Consider the following 20694-nt stretch of genomic DNA (forward strand, 5'->3'; position numbering starts at 1 on the left):
TTCACACTCCAAATATGAAATGAGAAATTTTTCCGTGCTCTTCCTTGAAACATGTAAACGCACACACACACACACACACACAGATACACGGCAGCTTAGGTGTTAATATTAAAAAAGATAACACAGAAAGGAAGACAACTACACCCACCGAGTGCACACAAGGGCGCCGCCAGCTCTGACCACACATGCTCAGGAGAGGGCGCCCCAAAGCCTTTCCGTGTCTCTTACCACTGGTGTAGTGGGAAACTAGCAAGGACTCATAAATTAACTTGTAACATCAACTACAGACTAACAAATGACAATCAGACACAGTAAGTTCAAAAATTTTACATTTTGCTCCTGTCTGGCTGCTAAAGAGCAGCAATTTCAAGTGATACAAAAACTTCTGACCACAAAGCTCGCTATACAGATAAAGTCCATAATCAAAAGTTAAGCAGCAATTACATTTCTTAAACTTATCTGGTACAGAATATTTACATGTCTGCAAAGAGAGAGCTCTGCAACCCCCAGGCTCTTTATTTGCCCCCTGCCCTCTGCCCCCTCCGGCCCCAGCCTCTCCAAGTGGAAACCGCCAAGTGCTCTGAACTATATACCCCTGTACTTTGGCTCAACAGGCTGGATGTAACTCTGATGGGCCGGCTCCGGGGAAAAAAGAAAGTCTTGGAAGTCATTTGCAGCCTCCTTTTCTCCACAGCAGTGTATGGTAATGGCCGAATCTGTCTTTTCACAGCAAGGGGGAGAAGGGCCCCATACTTTCCTCCCCAACCTGAATGGGGCAAGATCCAATGCCCTCAGCCTTACACTTCAACAACTCCGTGACCACAACAGACCCGTCAAAGAAAGGGGTGAAAGAAAGGTCACAACAAAGGCAGCAGCAGTCAACAAAAGTTCTCCAACAAAAGAGCCTCTCCTCCCTCGCTCCTTGCTCCACGGCCCTTCCTCTTCCGGCTCCCTCCCCCTGCGCACAAAATAAATTCACATCACAGGAACTTGGCACACCAGTTAAGTGTCAGGTCAACATGAAAAGGAGGAAATTCGTCACTTCTGATATTTAGAAATGAGACAGAAAGCTAACAGAACACACAACATCACTGTGAAAAGAACTTTCTAAAACGAATCCATTCTACATAGTGCAGCCGATAAAACAGAAAAGGGATAGTTTGTTCACAATTTGCCTTGTACAGGATATTTATATTCTTTCTATGCCATATAAATAGTATTTATACAGCTTGGACATTCCGAGACATGCACTGGGACTTCGTAGGTAGTACAGATTTCTTCACAATCACATGTGCAAATGTCACAAATCACTAGGTGAGGATTAAGGAGCTTAGGCTGGACTGTGTCTCGTATTATCTAACATATTTAACGGCGGTTCAGAATCATCCATGGGAAGAACCAGGCGTGTGCCCCGAATGACCAGTTCGTGGTCCCCGAAAGCAAGCTCCCGATCCAAGGCATCTTCCGAACTGTTTTCCATAAATCTCCTAGGAGCGCCGGATGCTGCCGACTCCGTGTGCACGGTAGAATCCCCGTATGTCAAACTGATGTCACCATCATTGAGAATAAGATCTGAGTCGTCATCTTTCAGTTGTTCCTGGTTCTAAAGGCAAAGCAATTAAGTTTTAAGAATTGTGAAGAAATTTCAGAAACATTTCTACTAGGAGAATTTTAAGATTTCCTCTTAAAGATCCTTCAGTGGTATCCCACTGCCCTCAGGATAAAGTCTAAAGTCCTTACCTTGGCTTAGACGTAGACGCTGTGACTTGGCCCCTTTAGCTTTATCTCCTGCCACCACCTGCCTCCTCTGCCCGACATCCCCATGGAGTGCCAGTCGGATGAACTGCTGACGGTTGCCCAAATCTTTCCCTCACCTCCAGGCTGGTCTACATGTTGTCCCCTCTGCCCTCCTTCATAGGACTAACGCCTACTTGTCATTAAGGTCTCTGCTTACAAGTCACCTTGTGCAGGAAGACTTCCTTGATCTTCCAAGACTAGGCGAGATGCCCCTCCTGCACGCTCACGTAGCACCCTGCACACAGCCCTACCCTAGGGCACAGCGGACCCCTCATCATAACTGCTGCATACTGATCTGCTCCCCACACCCCCGCTAGACTGTAAAAAAACTGTAACCCCCATAAAAGGAGGGACTACATGGTCTTCGGTGCTCAATCCAACTATCTAAACACAGTGTGTGGAACACAGGAAGTACTCACTAAATGTAAGTGGAATTACTTAATGGCTTTAAATAGACAAAGCTTTCACTTCTGTATTAACAATGCCTAGAGGCACTAGGTTTTTTAGGTAGAAGTACAACATTCCCCAAATGTACTGACCCCATACTTGTCTCCCAGCTTGGTAACCTTTGGTTCTAATGGGAGTTTTGTGGCCAAAATAGTATATTAAATAGACTCCTACAGAAAAGAGTCAAGAAAATATAGCCCTGCTTCGGTAAATAAAAAATATACATATGCAGAGAAAAATCTGGAAGGGCATTTTAAAATGATGAGTACATAGTGTATTACTTTTAAAAATCAGAAAAAAGGTCATTTCTTTTTCTAATGTAAAGAGTAAGAATCCTTCTAAATACTCATATTGATCTTGCAAAAAAAGTCTGTGATTAATACTCCCTGAATGAAGTAGAACTGATAGAGACATTTTATATGCAAATCTATCCTACATATGTAACTTTATATACTTGGGTAAATTTATACGTACAAGCATGTCCACTGTAATGGTTGTTTGCAGTAGCAAACAAACCAAAAAAAGGAAACAAATATCTATCCATAGTATGCCACACAATGGAGTACTAAATTATGCCACACAATGGAGTACTAGGCAGCCATAAAAAAGAGAAAGTAACATAACTAATGTACTCATATAGAAAGAGATCCATGATGTATCATTAAATGAAAAAAAGTAAGTAACAGGACAATACACTTATTACAGTTCTATTTGTGTAAAACAATGCCAGAGTTATATACACATATACAATGAAACCTATGACAGCTGGAACTCCATGGGACTGCCTTGTTTTTCTGAGTCTTGCAAGTTTTCCGCCTTTGACAGGGTGTACTCACCACTTTTCCATTGCTCTCTATTAGTGGAAAATATCTGAGTTTTCCTTCTCTGACAGGTTTCCACCTTGCACAGATTCCAGCTTTCACAGGTTTTACTGTATGAGTTTGTACAGAGAAAATACATCAGGAGGTCTACAATAAGCCTTTAATAAAGACCACCTCTGGGGAATGCAGGTGGGAGCAGAATGGCGAGTTTTAGTTTTCGCTTTGTACATTCCATAGTGTTTGAATATTTAGCCATGAATTTGTCACTGTTGTAACTAAAAAAAGTAGTTAACAACATGAAAAAATAAATATAAAACATTAAGTCTGATGGTGTGTTCTACTTTATTATATTCCACAGAACATACAGTCCTTGTGGAACTCCTTGGCTTTCAGTGATGGTGAATGGGTCTCTGGAACCCAAGAGCCAAGCCTCAATGGCTTAACTGACAGAGATGCCTGAGCCCTCTGCACAGAGTTATGTAGGCACACGGCGCCCAGAGGAAATGGAGACCATGCTTGCGAGGGGAGCCTGGACAATGTGGGAAGGAAAGACAAGGACAAGGCAACATGGCCAGTTACCCCAGTCTACCAGCCAAAGGTCAGAAGTGTACACTGACTCCACACAACACAAAGCTGTAGAAGCTGTAGGGCACTCCTCCCTGATCCAGGGTGCCGCCCCCACCATGTCTACTCATTCCCATCTGTTCCCTGTAAGCTCTGACTCCTGCCACTCATGAAGTCTGGCTGCTCCAACATGCCACAACAGAGGTCGTAGGGAACTGGCGGTGCGGGTGCATGTCTATACTGCTTCACAACAGCTTCCCCTCTCTATTCAAAGCTCTGACTGGTGTATCAGAGGAACAGAAATAGGTTTTTTTTTTTTTTAACATGGGTGCCTACTTGATGCCATCAATTATTTCCAAAGGCTTGGTTCAGAATTAGAAAGCTTAAGTTTCAAAGGTTCACATTCAAAAATAAAGGCTGCTTAGCATATCTGTCATTTATTCCTCACCTGCAATACCTACGAAGTCCCCAGTCATGTCAGTAGCTCAGGCACAAATCTGGAATCTTGATTGTATCTAGATATGCTCATGTCTCCCAGCAACGGGGCACAGAGGTAGAGAAACTTGCCCTCCACCCAAATTGGATATAATAGACCATCTGTTGCACTCTTAGGTGCATCATGTTTTTTACTAATCTTCTCTATGTCACTGTGACAGCTCTAATTTATAGATGAAAACATACATTTAATACTGAGCTCAGGTCACATATTGCAAATAAATGGAAGCCAGCACAGCACGGAAATTGAATTCTTTACTAAAATCACTTACAGTAAGATGAGGTACTATTCTGTACCCGCTTTCAACTGATATTTCAAAGGCTATGAATTATATTTATAGATTTCTGTGTATTGTCAATCTACTGAGCAAAAATATGCTTACATTCTCTCTCGTGGTTTTTGTAACACAAAGGCAAACAAAACCAGCAACGCATCCATAAAGCAAGTAGATTCAGCTTAATGAAGAACTTAGTTGTCATATATCTAACTTACTTCATAAGCCTGAGGACTGGTCAGGCATCTCGCAATGGGTCCGCAGCAGGCAGGGAGGGTTGTTGTAAGAGGAGGCCCGCTATGCGTCAGCAGAGGCTTCAGGTAGCTGTGCTGGTTAAGGAAGAGCTTCATTCCTTTCTTCACAACTTTAAAACAACAACTCATTTGATAATAACTACCATCACAGTGCACCAGCCACTTCAGAGGAAAACAAAGGGCTTTCACCTGCATTTTCTCATTTCGTCTTCACATTATGTCAGTGAGATAGCCAAGGGAGAGTTTATGATCATTTCTAGTTCACAGATATGGAAACTGAGGCACAGGGAGCTCAATGATCTGCCTCAAGTCACACAAGTCAGTAAATGGGGGACCAATACTCTAACCCAGATTGGTTTGACTCCAAAGCCTGTGTGCCCTTTCCACTACACCGTATTGCCTTTCTGGTCTGATTAAAACCAAAAGAAAGAGAAAATCACTCTAAAGTGAAGGAGACAGGGTGAAAGTAAACAATGATAACAGTCACAGATGAGATTAAATATTCCAGTATATAGAAGACAACAATAAAAATGGCTTTGATGATTTATTGGGGAGTAAGCTGGCCTCTTGAAGGGTATAAGCTGAACTTCAGCATCAAGTTGTTTCTTTTCCTATAAACCTTTAAGGAGGAAAGGAAAGTCAATTCTAAAGACATTTTAATTATGGCTAGTGAGTTTCTCTACTATAGACCCTCATTCAGTATTCATTTATTCTCCTAAAAAAATAGATGTGATAATATATGATTCTCATAAAAAGAGGGAATCACAGAAAAAGGAGCGAGAAAAGGGGAAAGACACATATATCATATGCCTACTTTCTAAAATTAGAACTTAAGGTTGTTCTCAATTGAAAATGGGAAAAATATTTTAAGAATTTCCATCATTATAAATTCTAAGTAAAGATTAAAGCAGTCTATATAAATACATACATGTACTTTATAAAACATCTGGCCACACAAAGAAACTGAAATACTGGAATGATGAATTCTACTAGTGTATCAAGTAAACAAAACTACCAGGTCTTAGTCTAGTGGTACTTAATAAAGTAGTATTAAGGCAACTCTTGGTATTTGAACTCTACCAGAACAAATTCCTTAAAACCAAAAGTTGCCCAAAACTCCCCCCCCTCAAAAAAGAAGAAGAACGGAATAGTCCTGTATCCATTAAAGAAATCGAAAACCTTCCCATACAACAAGTTCCAGGCCCAGACGGTTTCATTGGTAAAGGCTTCCCAGCACTTAAGGAAGAAACAACACCAATCTTATACAGACTTCTCCAAAGAACAGAAAAAAAAGGGACTACTTCCCAAGTTATTTCATGAAGCCAGCATAATCTTGTTACAGAAACCTGACAAAGACATTATAAGAAAAAAATTCGTATGTCAATATCTCCCATGAAAATAAACACAAAACTAAAGACCCCAAAAGTCAGTGATTTAAATACAGTGACATATATAAACAATTAACACATCATGACCAAGTGTGATTTGTTCCAAGAATACAAGAATGGTTTAACATTCCATCAACCAACAGAAATCAGCATAGTAACAGATTAAAAGGAGAAAAAAAAAAAACACATGATCATCTCAACTGATGGAGAAAAAACATCTGATAATATCTCTTTAATGACGTGGATAGAATAGAGCTTCTGGAACCTTCATTTGCTGATGCAACACAACTCAAAATGAGCAAAAATAGCTGCAAACATCCATTAATAATCAGAACATGGAATTCATGAAATACGAATGCAGGAAAATAGGAAATTGTCAAAAATGAAATGGAACATTTGAAGATAGATATCCTAGGCATTAGTGAGCTGAAATGGACTGGTATTGGCCATCTTGAATTAGAGGGTCTAATAGTTTACCAGGGAGCCCTGGTGGTGCAGTGGTTAAGAGCCTGGATGCTAAGCAAAAGGTTGACAGTTCAAATCCACCAGCCACTCATTGGAAACCCTATGGAGCAATTCTACTCTATCCTATAGGGTCAGTATGAGTTGGAACTGACTCGACAGCAATGAGTTTACTATGCCAGGAATGACAAAATGAAGAGGAACAGTGCCACATTCATCGTCAAAAAGAGCTTTTCAAGATCCATCCTGAAGTACAGCACTGTCAGTGACAGGATAATATCCATACACCTACAAGGAAGACCAGTTAATACAACTATTATTCAAATTTACGCACTAACCACTAGGGCCAAAGATGAAGAAATTGAAGATTTTTACCAACTTCTGCAGCGTGAAATTGATCAAACATGCAATCAAGACGCATTGATAATTACTGGCGATTGGAATGCGAAAGCTGGAACCAAAGAAGGAACAGTAGTCGGAAAATATGGCCTTGGGACAGAAAAGATGCCAGAGATCGCATGACAGAATTTTGCAAGACCAACAACCTATTCATTGGAAACACCTTTTTTCAACAACATAAACAGCAACTATACATGTGGACCTTGCCAGATGGAATACACAGGAATCAAATCAACTACAACTATGGAAAAAGACAATGGAGCAGCTCACTATCAGTTAGAACAAGGCCAGGGGCCGATTGTGGAACAGACTATCAATTGCTTATATGAAGTTCAAGGTGAAGCTGGACAAAATTAAAACAAGTCCACGAGAGCCAAAATGCAACCTTAAGTATATCCCACCTGAATTTAGGGGCCATCTCAAGAGCAGATTTCAAGCATTGAACACAAGACTGAAGACTAGGGGAGTTGTGAGATGACATCATACATGAAGAAAGCAAGGGATCATTAAAAAGACAGTAAAGAAAGACAAGGCCAAAATGGATGTTAGAAGAGACTCTTGAAACTTGCTCTTAAATGCAGAGTAGCTAAAGCGAGGAAGAAATATGAAGGAAAGCAGCTAAACAGAAGATTTCAAAGGGTGGCTTGAGAAGAAAAAGTATCATAATAACATGTGCAAACACCTGGAGTTAGAAAACCAAAAGGGAAGAACACTCTCAGAATTTCTCAAGCTGAAAGAACTGAAGAAAAAATTCAAGCCTTAAGTTGCAATATTGAAGGATTCTATGAATAAAATACTGAACAACACAGGAAGCATCAAAAGAAGATGGAAGGAATACACAGAGTCACTGTACCGAAAAGAATTGGACAACATTAAACCATTTCAGGAGGTAGCATATGATTAATAACTGATGGTATTGAAGGAAGAAGGCCAAGCTGCTCTGAAGACATTGGTGAAAAACAAGGCTCCAGGCACTGATGGAATACCTATTGAGATGTTTCAACAAACAGATGCAGCGCTAGAGGTGCTCACTCGTCTATGCCAAGAAATATGGAAGACAGCTTCCTGGCCAACTGACTGGAAGAGATCCACATTTATGCCTATTCCGAAGACAGGTGATCCAACCGAATGTGGAAATTATCATTAATGTCACATACAAGCAAGATTCTGCTGAAGATCATTCAAAAATGGCTGCAGCAGTATATCGACAGAGAACTGCCAGAAATTCAGGCCGGTTTCAGAAGAGCACATGGAACCAAGGATATCATTGCTGATGTCAGATGGATCGTGGCTGAAAGCAGAGAATACCAGAAGGATGTTTACCTGTGTTTTATTAACTATGCAAAGGCATTCGACTGTGTGGATCATAACAAACTGTGGATAACATTGCAAAGAATGGGAATTTCAGAACACTTAATTGTGCTCATGAGGAACCTGTACATAGATCAAGAGGCAGCATTCGAACAGAACAAGGGGATACTGATTGGTTTAAAGTTGGGAAAGGTGTGTGTCAGGGTCATATCCTTTCACTATACTTATTCAATCTGTATGCTGAGCAAATAATCCAAGAAGCTGGACTATATGAAGAAGAATGGGGAATCAGGATTGGAGGAAGACTCATTAACAACCTGTATTATGCAGATGACACAAACTCGCTTGCTGAAACAGAAGAAGACTTGAAGCATTTGCTCATGAAGATCAAAGACCACAGCCTTCAGTGTGGATTCACCTCAACATAAAGCAAATAAAAATCCTCACAACTGGACCAATAAGCAACATCATGATAAATGGAGAAAAGATTGAAGTTGTCAAGGATTTCATTTTACTTGGATCCACAATTGACACCCATGGAAGCAGCAGTCAAGAAATCAAATGACATATTACATTGGGCTCTGCTGCAAAGGACCTCTTGGAAGTTTTGAAAAGCAAAGATGTCACTTTGAGGACTAAGGTACGCCTGACCCAAGCCATGGTATATTCAATTGGCTTATATGCATGTGAAAGCTGGACAATGCATAAGGAAGACAGAAGAAGAATTGATCCCTTTAAATTATGGTGTTGGTGAAGAATATTGAATATACCATAGACAATCAGAAGAACGAACAAATTTGTCTTGGAAAAAGTACAGCCAGAATGTTCCTTGAAAGTGAGAGTGGCAAGATATCATCTCAAGTACTTGGGACATGTTATCAGAAGGGGACAGTCCCTGGAGAAGGACATCAAACTTGGTATAGTAGACGGTCAGCGAATGGGAGGAAGACTCTCAACAAGATGGACTCATACAGTGGCTGCAACAACGGGCTCAAGCGTAACAATGATTGTGATGACGGCTGGCCCAGGACCGGGCAGTGTTTTGTTCTGTTGTACAAAGGGTCGCTATGACTTGGACCCAACTCAATGGCACTTATCAACAACAACAATATCTAATACCCATTCATGACACACACACAAAAAAGTCAACAGACTAGAAATAGAACTATTTTCAACTTGACAAAGGATAGATCCAAAAACCTACAGCTAACATCATACTTAATGGTGAAAATATTGAACAATTTTCCCCTAATGCCACGAATAAGAATGTCCACTATCATTACTTATAGTCAACACTGCACTGGATAGGCCCAGGCAGTGTAAAAAGATTTAAAAAAAAACATAAGGTACTGGAAAAGAAATAAAAATTATGCATCATTATTCTCAGAAGATATGACTGTATAAACGGAAAACAAAAAGAACCTATAAGCTATTAGAAATAGTAAGAGAATTTTGCAAAATTGCTGGTACTAGGTCAATGTATAAAATCCAGTTGCATTTCTATATATTAACAAAGAATTGGGAAATAAAATAAATAGCATTTCAGTAGTATCAAAAAACCTAGGGATAAATCTAATGAAAGATGTACGAGACTTGCACACTGAAAATTACACAAGACTAACGAGAAATTAAAGACCTTAATAAATGGAAGGATGTACTGTGTTCATGGATTTGAAGACTCAACATGTTAAGATGTTCTTTCCAGATTGATCTATAGATTCATATATGAATCTAAGAAAATTGCCAGCAGGTGTGTCTCTCTGTATGTGTGTGGGGAGGGGAGGGAGGGGAATTGGCAAGCTGTTTCTAAAATTAAGATGGAAATGGAAAGGATTTAAAATAGCCAATACTGAAGAAGAACAAACCTAGAGGATTTACCCTACCAAACAGAAAAGGTTTATTAAAAAGTCCAATAATTAGAAGAGTGTGGTATTGGTGCAAAAAAAATAGGCAGATAGTAGAGAGTCCAGAAACAGACTCCCACATATATGGCCAAGTGATTTACAACAAAGGTTCCACTACAATTCAGTTGGGTAAGGAGTCCCTGGGTGGTACACTTAATGTGCTTGGCTGTTAACCAAAAGGTTGGCAGTTCAAGCCTGCCTTGGAAGAAAGGCCTGGTGATCTACTTCTGAAAAATCAGCCACTGAAAACACTATGGAGCACAGGTCTACTCTGACACACACAGGGTTGCTCTAAGTCCGAATCAACTCAAGAACAACTGGTAATGATGGCATTTTCAATAAACGGTCCTCTGTAAATTTTTTTCCATATGGAAAAAAAGTAGATCTTGACCCATACCTCACACCAGATATAAAAAATTAATTTGTGATGGATCAAAGGCCTCAATGTAATAGCTAAAACAATCATGCTACCTATATAAAGATCAGCATCCAAGGGAACACAGGGCAACTTCTAGAGCACGGATCTTTATATAGGTAGTTATAGAGGTCAACATTAAGCTGTACACTTAAGATTCATATACCTTAGTATATCTAAGATATGCCTCAATTTAAATAAACAAGCAATCTAGCCACACAAAGGAACCAAAATCTAGAATAATCAATTTTTTAAATTCTATTAGTGCACTAGGTATTTAAAACTACCAAGCCTTAGTCTAGTAGTACTTAACAGTAGTACTGAGGCTAACAAGTGTTGGTGTTTACTTCTGTAAGAATATACAGAAAATTAAGCTATACTATTCTACTTTCTCTACATTAGGTCATTTAATAGTTTTATGTAGTATGAAGAAAATGTACAAAACATTTCATGCAGGAAACACTAAAATTTTTTTTATTAAATGAGAAGTATGAAAAAGCCCCAAGAGATATAAGTGGCTTGGACCCAAAATGCTAATAATGGAGCCAAAAGCAATGACACAACCATTAAAGAATCTTAAAGAGCCAGGATCTCTCTTTCTAATGGGTGTCTTAGTACCACAGATATATTTCTATTATCGTTTCCATATAATTTAATTTTGAAGTACTTATAAAATTTGAATGCACCAATCTAATGTACATAAGTAGTAGCTTCTAACAATTAAGTGTCAAGTGTATTTCTTTTCAAACATACAAGGCTTTGATCAGAAAAAGTTGAAAGCAGGGAAAAAATTTTTGCATGGTTGTCTCAAAGTTGTTTCAATGGAACATAAACCATGTTTTGATTCATGTATTGGTAAACATCAGCCCGAAAGAACTTCATGGTTCCTTTTTCTGGTGTGATTTTCAAATAAGGAATTACTTTTACTAAACAGTGATCAAATGCTTTAAAAGAAATTACCGATTTAAACAGGTCACAGAATATCAACACTACCTAAAGTAAAGCTATGAAGTAGACTTCCAAGAAGACCAGAAGGAAATTTGGTCAAGAACGAAAACACGAGCTGTTTGTGGCAGTGCGAATGGAGAGGGGAATCTCACTGTCTCTGGAAAGCTCAGGCGAAAAAGGCACATTGCTGAATGTTTTGGTATCTAATACAACTGCATTTTTATTTCATTCTCACGCTTTTTTCTAAGACAGCCTTTCCTCTTTCACCCTCGTAGGTTCACTGGCAAGAACCAACAAATACGTTTTGCCAGATTCACTCAATTAGCTTAGGGATAATAAATATTAAAAGCTGCTTACTAAATATACCTGTACATCCAAGAAAGTATGTGATTAGGGCTCTCAAGTCCCTTCGCACAGCCAGCTTCTGCAGTCACCTGTCCCTACCGGCTTCATGGGTTTTCAGAAGAGCTCATTTGTGTGGGTTCCTTTAAGAACCTCCTCCACTACACTGAGGGGAAAGGGAGGACTAAAGGCTGCTCCTATATTCCGCCTTGAGAAGGAAAAAGTCAAAATAAACTGTATTTATCCGTCTATCTATTTATCAGTCTATCCCATACTGTCATTTTTTCCTCAATTAAGGATACTTATGATCAAAGTTGTACCATATCCGGAAAAGCCAAGCACTCTCTGCTTTGGTAGTCCTTCTTTCATTTTCAGGAACACCCTAGAAACAGATCATCAATAAATCAATGCATATACAAAGATTAAAACACATTTATGTAGAGACGGTCCTTTGTAGATCCAGAAATAGTGCCTGCTACCTATAAAACTCTCTAACATGGGTAACATTCGAAATTTAATAGCTTGTATTTGTAGCTTTGGAAGAAAAAATAGAAATTTTGTTTCTGAACACCTTTATTACTCAGACTGTTTACTGATTTATGAGTCTATTATCATTTAAAAATCAGTGTGGGATAATTCACAGCTAAATCGCAAAGATTTACATTCCCAATGTGAACAGTATCTTAAACAGAAAACACCACATCAACATCCCTATCTTTGGGGATTGTCATGGATTCCAAAAATAACCAGCATTTTCACAGTTGCTACTATGTTCTTAGAACACCAAGCAAAATGAAAGCAAGTAGGGAAATTCCATGGTAAGCCTGACAGACTAGGAGGAAAAACTAAGATAGCAAGCAGGCACCTTCTGAAAGAGCTTCCAACATCAACTGTGTCCTGATTTGTAGTATGGTGTGGTCAGCAGTCAGGCAGTTAGACGATCTGGCAGTTTGAGCCCCGGCTCTGACATTACAATTTGGAAAAGTTCCTTTCCCTCTCTGGACCTGAATTACTTCATGTGTAAAATGTGACAGATAATCCCCAAGGTCCTTCCTAGCTCTAATGTTCTATGGTTCCATGCTTTTCTTTTCTAAGAGCACAGGGTTTACATTTTGGCTTTTGGTTCCTTTCCTCCTGTCCTTACTGACCCTCAAAATGAATTTGTCTTCCCCTCAACATCTATCAAAGCATTCACAGTATAAAAATGTTTGAGGGAACACGGTGCGGGCTTACAAGGGCCAAAAAACATCCTCTGTATCTTTCATATTATTAGGCGTGGGTTTGTGTGTCCCCCCAGTTCTTGAAGAGCCAAAGAACTTTCTCGATTCAACTATAAATCTCAGTGTCTCTTCACCATACCCACACGCCTGTTTAACCCAATGCCGTCCCCGCTCCATACTTACTATAATGTTCCTCTGTGCTTCCTAGTGGGCACTTAAAATATTGAGTAAACAAAATAACAAACCAAGACATCCACAGGGTTTTGAAGGCAAGCGAAAAATGGGATTTTTTTTTTTCTGTCTGTCACAACTGGTACTCACCTCCCTGGCTCTCTCCCTGTCACTGCACTTCCATTTCTCCCCTGTGGCAACAGAGGTGACATAGCAGATGGAGACTTACACAGTGATCATGCATTTGCCTTGTGGGCTGGGTGATAACTTGATTCTTGTTTTGACACAGGGGTGGAGGCATTGAGCAGCTCTTATACCTGGGAAACCACCCCAGCAGCTTGGCATCATGCGAATTTATCCAGCTCGGTTTGAATAATATTTCAAGCCCAAAGAATTATATTTTAAGGTTCTGACCACAAAAGAGGGCAAATACTTTTTATATCACACACACACACTCTCATCACTCAACAGCTAATCAAATTAGCATCTAGAGAATAAATCAGATCACTTTTTTTTTGACCACACCCTGAAGACAAGATACCAGGGCTTGTTTCAGACATAAGAATTGTGTTTTGAAACCAAATGCTACCATGAGATGCCTTCCATCTTCAAAACCTAATTTCTTTGATTTCTCATATAAACCCTTATAAATATTGTCCAGCAGAGTCATGTATTCAGCGGTGTGCACACACGCATACACGCACACACAAAAAGCGAATGGAAAATACCAGAAAGGGGTGGTCAGTCTAAAAGGGAACCGAGTTACACGGCACTCAGTCCAACAGGCTCAGGTTCCCAGGAACAACTGAGAAAATGACACATGGAAGCAAGCCAGGAAATCTGGACAAGGTTGAAGCACAGGGTAAGAAAGTACACTCCCCTTAATAGGCAGGGAACACTGGTTGAAAATTCAAAAGCTTCTAGGCAGTTCTCAAGGGCAGCTGCTGGTCATCCAATTTGAAAGTGACACAGGAAGAGCAGCTGGAGTGGGGCTTACATCAGAGGCAAGTCCTTCATGCGCAAGCCAAAGTGGAAAACGGCTTCCCATGCCAGAGCAGTCACTTGAAAACCCAGAAGCACTTAAGAGATTGCTCTCCTCTGCGGCAAAAGCCCAGTATGGCCACATATATGAATGCTGTCACCCCTGATAACTACACCCTGTTGCAAATTTGGTTTTGTCTCTATCAAGTAGTGAGAAAAGCCAGGAATTATGTCAGTTAAAAGCTGATGCGAATGGGACAGGATCTAAATAATAATGGAACGAAGCCTACAGTAGATTGTTTTCTTTCCAGAAGACTACACATTCGACAGAAATGCCAGAACAATACAAACACATATTTACCAAATGTTCTTGGTCTGAATCAACACCAACCCTAAAGGAGAAACACAAAAGGCAAATGAGATTTCAAAGCCAAAAAAGGATCCATTCACATGTGTACATTGTCAGGCAACTACTTTTCTCAACACAGAAGCTACGGGATAGTTAATATTTTCTTTGTTCTCTCTGATTGTTGATGTAGAGTTTTGGCTACTGTCACTTCCTTTAGCAACAGCTTGGATTCTAAGTCAAGAAGGGTCTACTAATGATTCTCTTCCTGATAATCCCACTTACCAGCTTCAGAAAAAGAACATCTCCTTCTCTGGATGTAAACACACTGGAAGCAGAGTCAAGGAAAGCAACACTGCCTCAGTTGCCAACTAGGTGCCACCGGGGAGCTATTCCAGACACAAGGCTGGCACAATGCAACTCCGGGAGGGAGCTGCATGTTTCTGGACCTCCTGGCCCTTATGGCAGAATGCTGTTACAATGCCTGGAGACAGAGTCCAATTACTATTTTTTCACAGCTAACTTTACCTTTGGTTCTTCATTCTTTTTCATCTACTTAAAATTCCTGCTTTCTGTCTCCCAGGGAACAGCTTCCTCATGAAGAAGTTTCTTCGGCTTCTCTCTACCCCCCAAATATGAGCACTCACGAACTCTGGTGATTCTTGCTCTAGGCTCTCTCAGGTCTTTCCTCCTCTCCATCCCAACTACTCATGCTCAGGCCCTCATTCAGATTCATGGCGTCTATATCCATTGGCTGTGAGGTTTTTCAGCTGCCAGGCTCTCCCCTAGAGTTAGCTGTCTAAAGCATAGAATTCACTGGGTTATTCCCTTGACAAAAGACTAAGAGTGGGTTACAACCCAGAGGGTCAAGTCCAAAGTCCCAAGTGTGGCACTCAGGACTTTCTAAAAACTAGTGACTCTACACCCCAACCTACCTTTCCACCCTCACTTCCCGTGACTCTCTTCTACATACTAGCCAACCCCGACTAGGCCTCTCCCCAACTCTGTCCTTTGCTCATGCTATTCTATCTGAAATGTACCTTCCCTCATTTTTTTCTACTCATTTTTCAAGTTCCAAGTTAACCACTTCGTGACTCCCTCAGGCAGAATCATTTATCTCTCTGTGCTTTTGCAGTACTTCCTAGATTCCTCTATTATAATACTTAGCACAGTAGATTATAGTTATTTACCTGTCAGTCTCCCCAAATAGACTGTGAACTCCGCGAGGGTAAAGGCCATGTCTCAATTCATCTCTGTATCCCCAGAGTCTAGCACAGTACCTGACACACAATAGGTGCTCAAATGTTTATCGATTAAGCTAACTACTACAGAAAACACAGCAGTGTAAGAAGCCTGTAGCAGTAACACCCCAGAATACAAACAGCATTGAAGGGAAGAAAATGATACAAGACCTCATCTGGAACGCAAGTGAATCACGGTCCAGTACTTGAAAACAAATGTCCATGACCAGATTCATAATTCAAAGAAAGGTTCATTTCTTCTTTGTTAAAAGTACCAGAGGCTATTTAGTATCTTCTTACTCACATTAAACTCTAACCAGATTTATGCATCTAAAGTGACATCTAGTGGTCTTGAAGACAGCACATCTGTAATAGCCAGTTGTACTTTATCTGCAGCCAATTCAATGCAATAAACATTTATAGAGCACCTATTATTTGCCAGGCACTGTACTAGGCACAGGGCATAGGCATGAATTAGACATGGCCCCTGTCCTCAAGGAGCTCAGACTAGTGGGGGAGACAGACATAACTATAACGTAATTCCTAAGGGCTTTGCAATTCAGGGGGAGCTGGGCTCAAATTTGAACTCATTTGCATTCTAGCTGTGTAAACTTAGTCAAGTTATACAGCCCTATGAACCTTAATTTTACCACCTGGAAAACGGGGATAATGTCCACTATGCAGAGTTGCTGCAAAGATTAAAGGAAAAAAAATGTATCTAAAGATTTTAGCAGAGTGTTTGATACATCATAAAACACTCACTAAGCTGTAGCTATTATTATAACAAGGCTATTATTGTTAATATTATTATTACAAGGCTGAATGACATAAGTACCAGAGTACAGATACCCAGCGGTACGCAAACAGAAGAGTGGTTCGGATAGAAAAGATCGAGATCAAAGGAGGCACTTTAGCTGAGTCATTTACTAGGAGGAAAGGAGAATTCTAGGCAGAAGGAACAATATGAAAAAAGGCTCAGAGACAGAAAAGTGCAAAGTATGTTTGGTAAATGGCAGGGAGCCAAATGTGACTGTCACAAAGTTATGTGAAAGGAGGCAGAAACAGCTGGCTGGCTCTAACTCACTGAGGACCCATTGTTCACACAACAGCTAGAGTGATCCTTTTACACTGCAAATTAGATCATACCATTCCTTTGCTTAAAAATCCACCAAGATTTCCAATTGTAATTTAAAAATCCAAACTCTTTACCATGTCCTACAAGACCCTATAGCAGGAGTCTACAAATGACAGCCCATGGGCCAAATCTGACGTGTCATCTATTTTTGTAAATAAAGTTTTATTGGAACACAGGCACACCAATTAATTTATATATTGTCTATGGCTGCTGTCCTACTAGAGCTGAAAACAGAGACAGAGACCTTATGGCCCACAAAGTCTAAAATATTTGCTACTGGCCCTTTATAGGAACAGTCTGTTGACCGCTACCTTTGTAAGATCTTGCCCAACCTCATTTCCAACCTCCCCCTCAATCACTATACTCCAGGTACGTGGGCTTATTTTTCTGTCCATTAAACAGGCCAAGTTTGTTCCTGCCTCAGGGCCTTTGCACTTGCTTTTCCCTCTGCCTGCACTACTTTTCTTCTGATCATCGTGTAAGTGGCAACATCTTGTCATACAGGTAGACTGAGCTCAAATGTAACCTTTCAGAGGGAACTTTCCTGACTTCCTCCTAAAAAATAAACCTCCATCCTCAGTCATTATCACAGTACCTTGTTTGATTGTCATCACAGCATTTAATACCATTTGAAATTGTCATACTCATCTACTTGTTTACTAGTTTATTGTATCTCACTCAAGTATAAACTTGAGGAGACCAAGGACCTTTTCTCATTACTATCACTGTACATTTCTAGAGCAAGGTTTCTCAACCTTGGCATTCCTAACATTTTGGTCCAGATAATTCTTTCTTGGAGGGTGGTATTGGGAGTGGGTTAAAGGAAAGCATGTCCTGTGCACTGTAAAATGCTTCGCAGCATCCCTGGCCTCTATCCACTAGATGCCAGTAGCACCCCCTCCCCCAGTTGTGACAATCACAAATGTCTCCAGACACTGCCAAATGTCCCCTGGGGGCACAATCGTGTGAGTTGAGAACCACTGAGCTAGAGCCTAAAACAGTGCCTGACAGATGGCCAGGTGCTCAGTAAGTATTTGCTAAATGAATGAAATGCTGTGCTAAGAGCTTTACATACATTACCTCATTGAATCTTCACAACAACCCTAAGAGGTAGAACTGTTATACACATTCTACAGATGAGGAAAAGTGAGGCTTAAAATGTTAAATAACTTGCCCAAGATCACAGAATTAGTAAGTAAATGAGCAAGAACTCCAAAGCTAAGTCTGCGTGAATCTTAAACTTTAAGAGCTTATCAGCATCCCCAAAGCTAGGCAAATTTGGAGGAAGGGAAGAGAAGTTGCAAACACAGCTTCTGTTCTCAAAGAGGCAAAACAAACAAGAATATGAATTTATCTAAGCCTGTGAGGCAATGGATATAATTAAGTGCCAAACTGTATGCTACAGGGCAGGTGAGATGGGGCCAGACAAAGAGCTTTCAAAGCTCGTGAGGGGGATTAAACTTTATGTGAGTAGGTGAGTCTGGGGGGTTTAGGGGAGTAGGGGTAAGTGTGGGTGTATTGTTGGTATCAAGAGCATTTAGGGAAGAGAACTGATTCTACTTGAAACTATGAGATTCTACTGAAGAATGTTATTTTTCCTAAATTATATTTAATTTTGTTCTCCTTGGTGGAATAAGAAGCCTTCTTTTACAAGGTCGTGAGAAAAGACAGGAACCTCCTCCTGCCAAAAATTTACCACCCTCATTTCATGATACAACACAGCATAGAAGAAATGAAGTGAGAGCAGAAGCTCCTCAGCCCACCATTTAATTATCTGCATGACTTCAGCAACTGAGAATCTTTGTGAGGCTCTCTTTCCTCACACATAAAGTGGAGTTACTGTGACTGGATAGGATGTAAAACGCGCTAAGCACAATGCTCAGCATGCAGTAGACACACAACAAATGCCAGGTCATCTCTGAAGTAATAATTAGGGTTATAAGAACATGAATTTCATGTATTTTCTATTGTATGCAGTAACAGCACGGAAATCATAAAAAAGAGATTTGAATATAAACAGAAGTGAAGATAATAAGAACATTCAAAGCGTGATTTAGGGCTGGCTGGTTTTTAGAATGTTAAAAGAAAGGCAAGAGAATAATGAAATGAAAAAAATGGGAAGCAGATTCTATAAAATGTGAAATACTGTTTTCTCTAATGAACTCTGCAGATTCTGGAAGCTCAATAGCTCTTAAGGTCTATGAAGAACACAGAACTAAGATTTACAAAGGTTTTAGCAAGGCAGCTGCTGTATCCATGGAAACAAATGCAAAACTCTGGAGAAAAAAGGGAGCTTTCGAACTGAATACATTAACTAGAACACATTTAAGACTAAGACCCCACAATTTCAGCCGCGGATCGTTAGGTTTCTAACAACTGTTAGAAACAACCATAATAATGAGAGAATGATAATATCTAGTGTTGATTAGGGTTGAGGTAAAGTACAACCAACAGGGATTCAGTCAAATAAATTATGAGCTATACCAAACCCTTGCTGTCAATTCTGACTCATAGTGACCCTATAGTACAGAGTAAAACTGCCCCCTTAGGATTTCCAAGGCTGTAAATCTTTATGGAAGCAGACTGCCACATTTTTCTCCCAAGGAGCGGCTGGTGGGTTCAAACAGCCGGCATTTTGGTTAAAAGTCGAGCACTTTAACCACTGCGCCACCAGGGCCCCTTCTGAGCTATACAGCCATTAAAAATTATGATGTCAATATATTTGCTAACATAAATGCCCATACTACGTTACACTGAAAAATCAGTTTACAAAAGTGTACTTTTAGTGTTGCCCCTTTTTGTTAAAAATATATATCATGCACAGGAAGAGGTCTGGAGAGATACCCCTCAAGATGTTAACAAATGATTTTTCTTTTTCTTTTGCGTATTTTCAAGTTTTTCCTAAAATACATGCTGTAGACTTGAAAAAACTGTGGTAAAATACATGTAGTAAAACCTTTGCAGTTCTCATCATTTTGAAGCGCACAATTCAGTGATAGCAACTACATTCACCATGTTATGCAACCATCACTGCTAGCCATTTCTAAAATGAAACATTACGGACTCATCAAAGCCTAAAATTGTCTCATGACTGTAAGAAAAATGAACGGAGTTACAATTTCATATTAAAATGAGGTCTCCAGTCCCTACTTACCTTATATGCAAGCATGACAACATCGCAGTGGTACCACCGCCAAACACCCACACAGTGAAAAACACAATTAGAAGTGTGGTGCTAAACATCATCTGCCGGGCATAAGTGGCAGTGTCTCGAATGGCCAGGGCAAAGGCCATTGCACCACGAAGCCCTACAAGGGAATGAAGAGGCATGTCTTCTATTAACTCATTACCAATGGGAGCTTCATAAATTCATATAAGTATATTCTAAAAACTTACGAGCATGTTAACAAATACGCAATATATATTAACATATACAAATAGAGAAAAATAAATAGAATTAGTATATGATGTTCACATGCATTGATCTTTCAATAATTTTTAGCAACCCTATACGACAGAGTAGAACCTCCCCATAGAGTTTCCAAGGAGAGCCTGGTGGATTCGAACTGCTGACCTTTTGGTGAGCAGCCGTAGCTCTCAACCACTGTGTCACCAGGGCTCCATTTTTTAATTTACATACTGTAAAATGCACTCTTTTTGGTATACAGTTGCATGAGTTTTGATAAATGCATAGAGGTACATCACTACTACCACAATCAAGGTAGGGAACAGTTTCATCACCTCCCAAAATTCCTTTGTGCTACCCCTTTTTAGTCCA

The 20694-nt window shown here is 40.0% G+C and overlaps 1 protein-coding gene across 5 annotated transcripts in view; it reads right to left on the reverse strand.

The window, feature by feature from the left end:
* Window positions 1-312: 312 nt before the first annotated feature.
* SLC9A6 (solute carrier family 9 member A6) overlaps window positions 313-20694 on the reverse strand; it is a 68397-nt gene continuing 48015 nt past the window's right edge. For 4 of the 5 annotated variants that reach the window (XM_049871810.1, XM_049871811.1, XM_049871812.1 and 1 more), the window contains 5 exons: window positions 20071-20224; window positions 14556-14586; window positions 12125-12204; window positions 4618-4723; window positions 313-1603 (listed from right to left, as the gene is read on the reverse strand). In XM_049871810.1, coding sequence (XP_049727767.1) covers window positions 1331-1603; window positions 4618-4723; window positions 12125-12204; window positions 14556-14586; window positions 20071-20224 — 644 coding nt within the window. In that variant the 3' untranslated portion in view covers window positions 313-1330. Of the gene's footprint in view, window positions 1604-4617; window positions 4724-12124; window positions 12205-14555; window positions 14587-15730; window positions 15821-20070; window positions 20225-20694 lie in introns of all 5 variants that reach the window. The other variant, XM_049871813.1, reaches the window with a different exon arrangement.

This window comes from Elephas maximus, chromosome X (assembly GCF_024166365.1).
Source record: "Elephas maximus indicus isolate mEleMax1 chromosome X, mEleMax1 primary haplotype, whole genome shotgun sequence".
NCBI classification, from domain to species: domain Eukaryota; kingdom Metazoa; phylum Chordata; class Mammalia; order Proboscidea; family Elephantidae; genus Elephas; species Elephas maximus.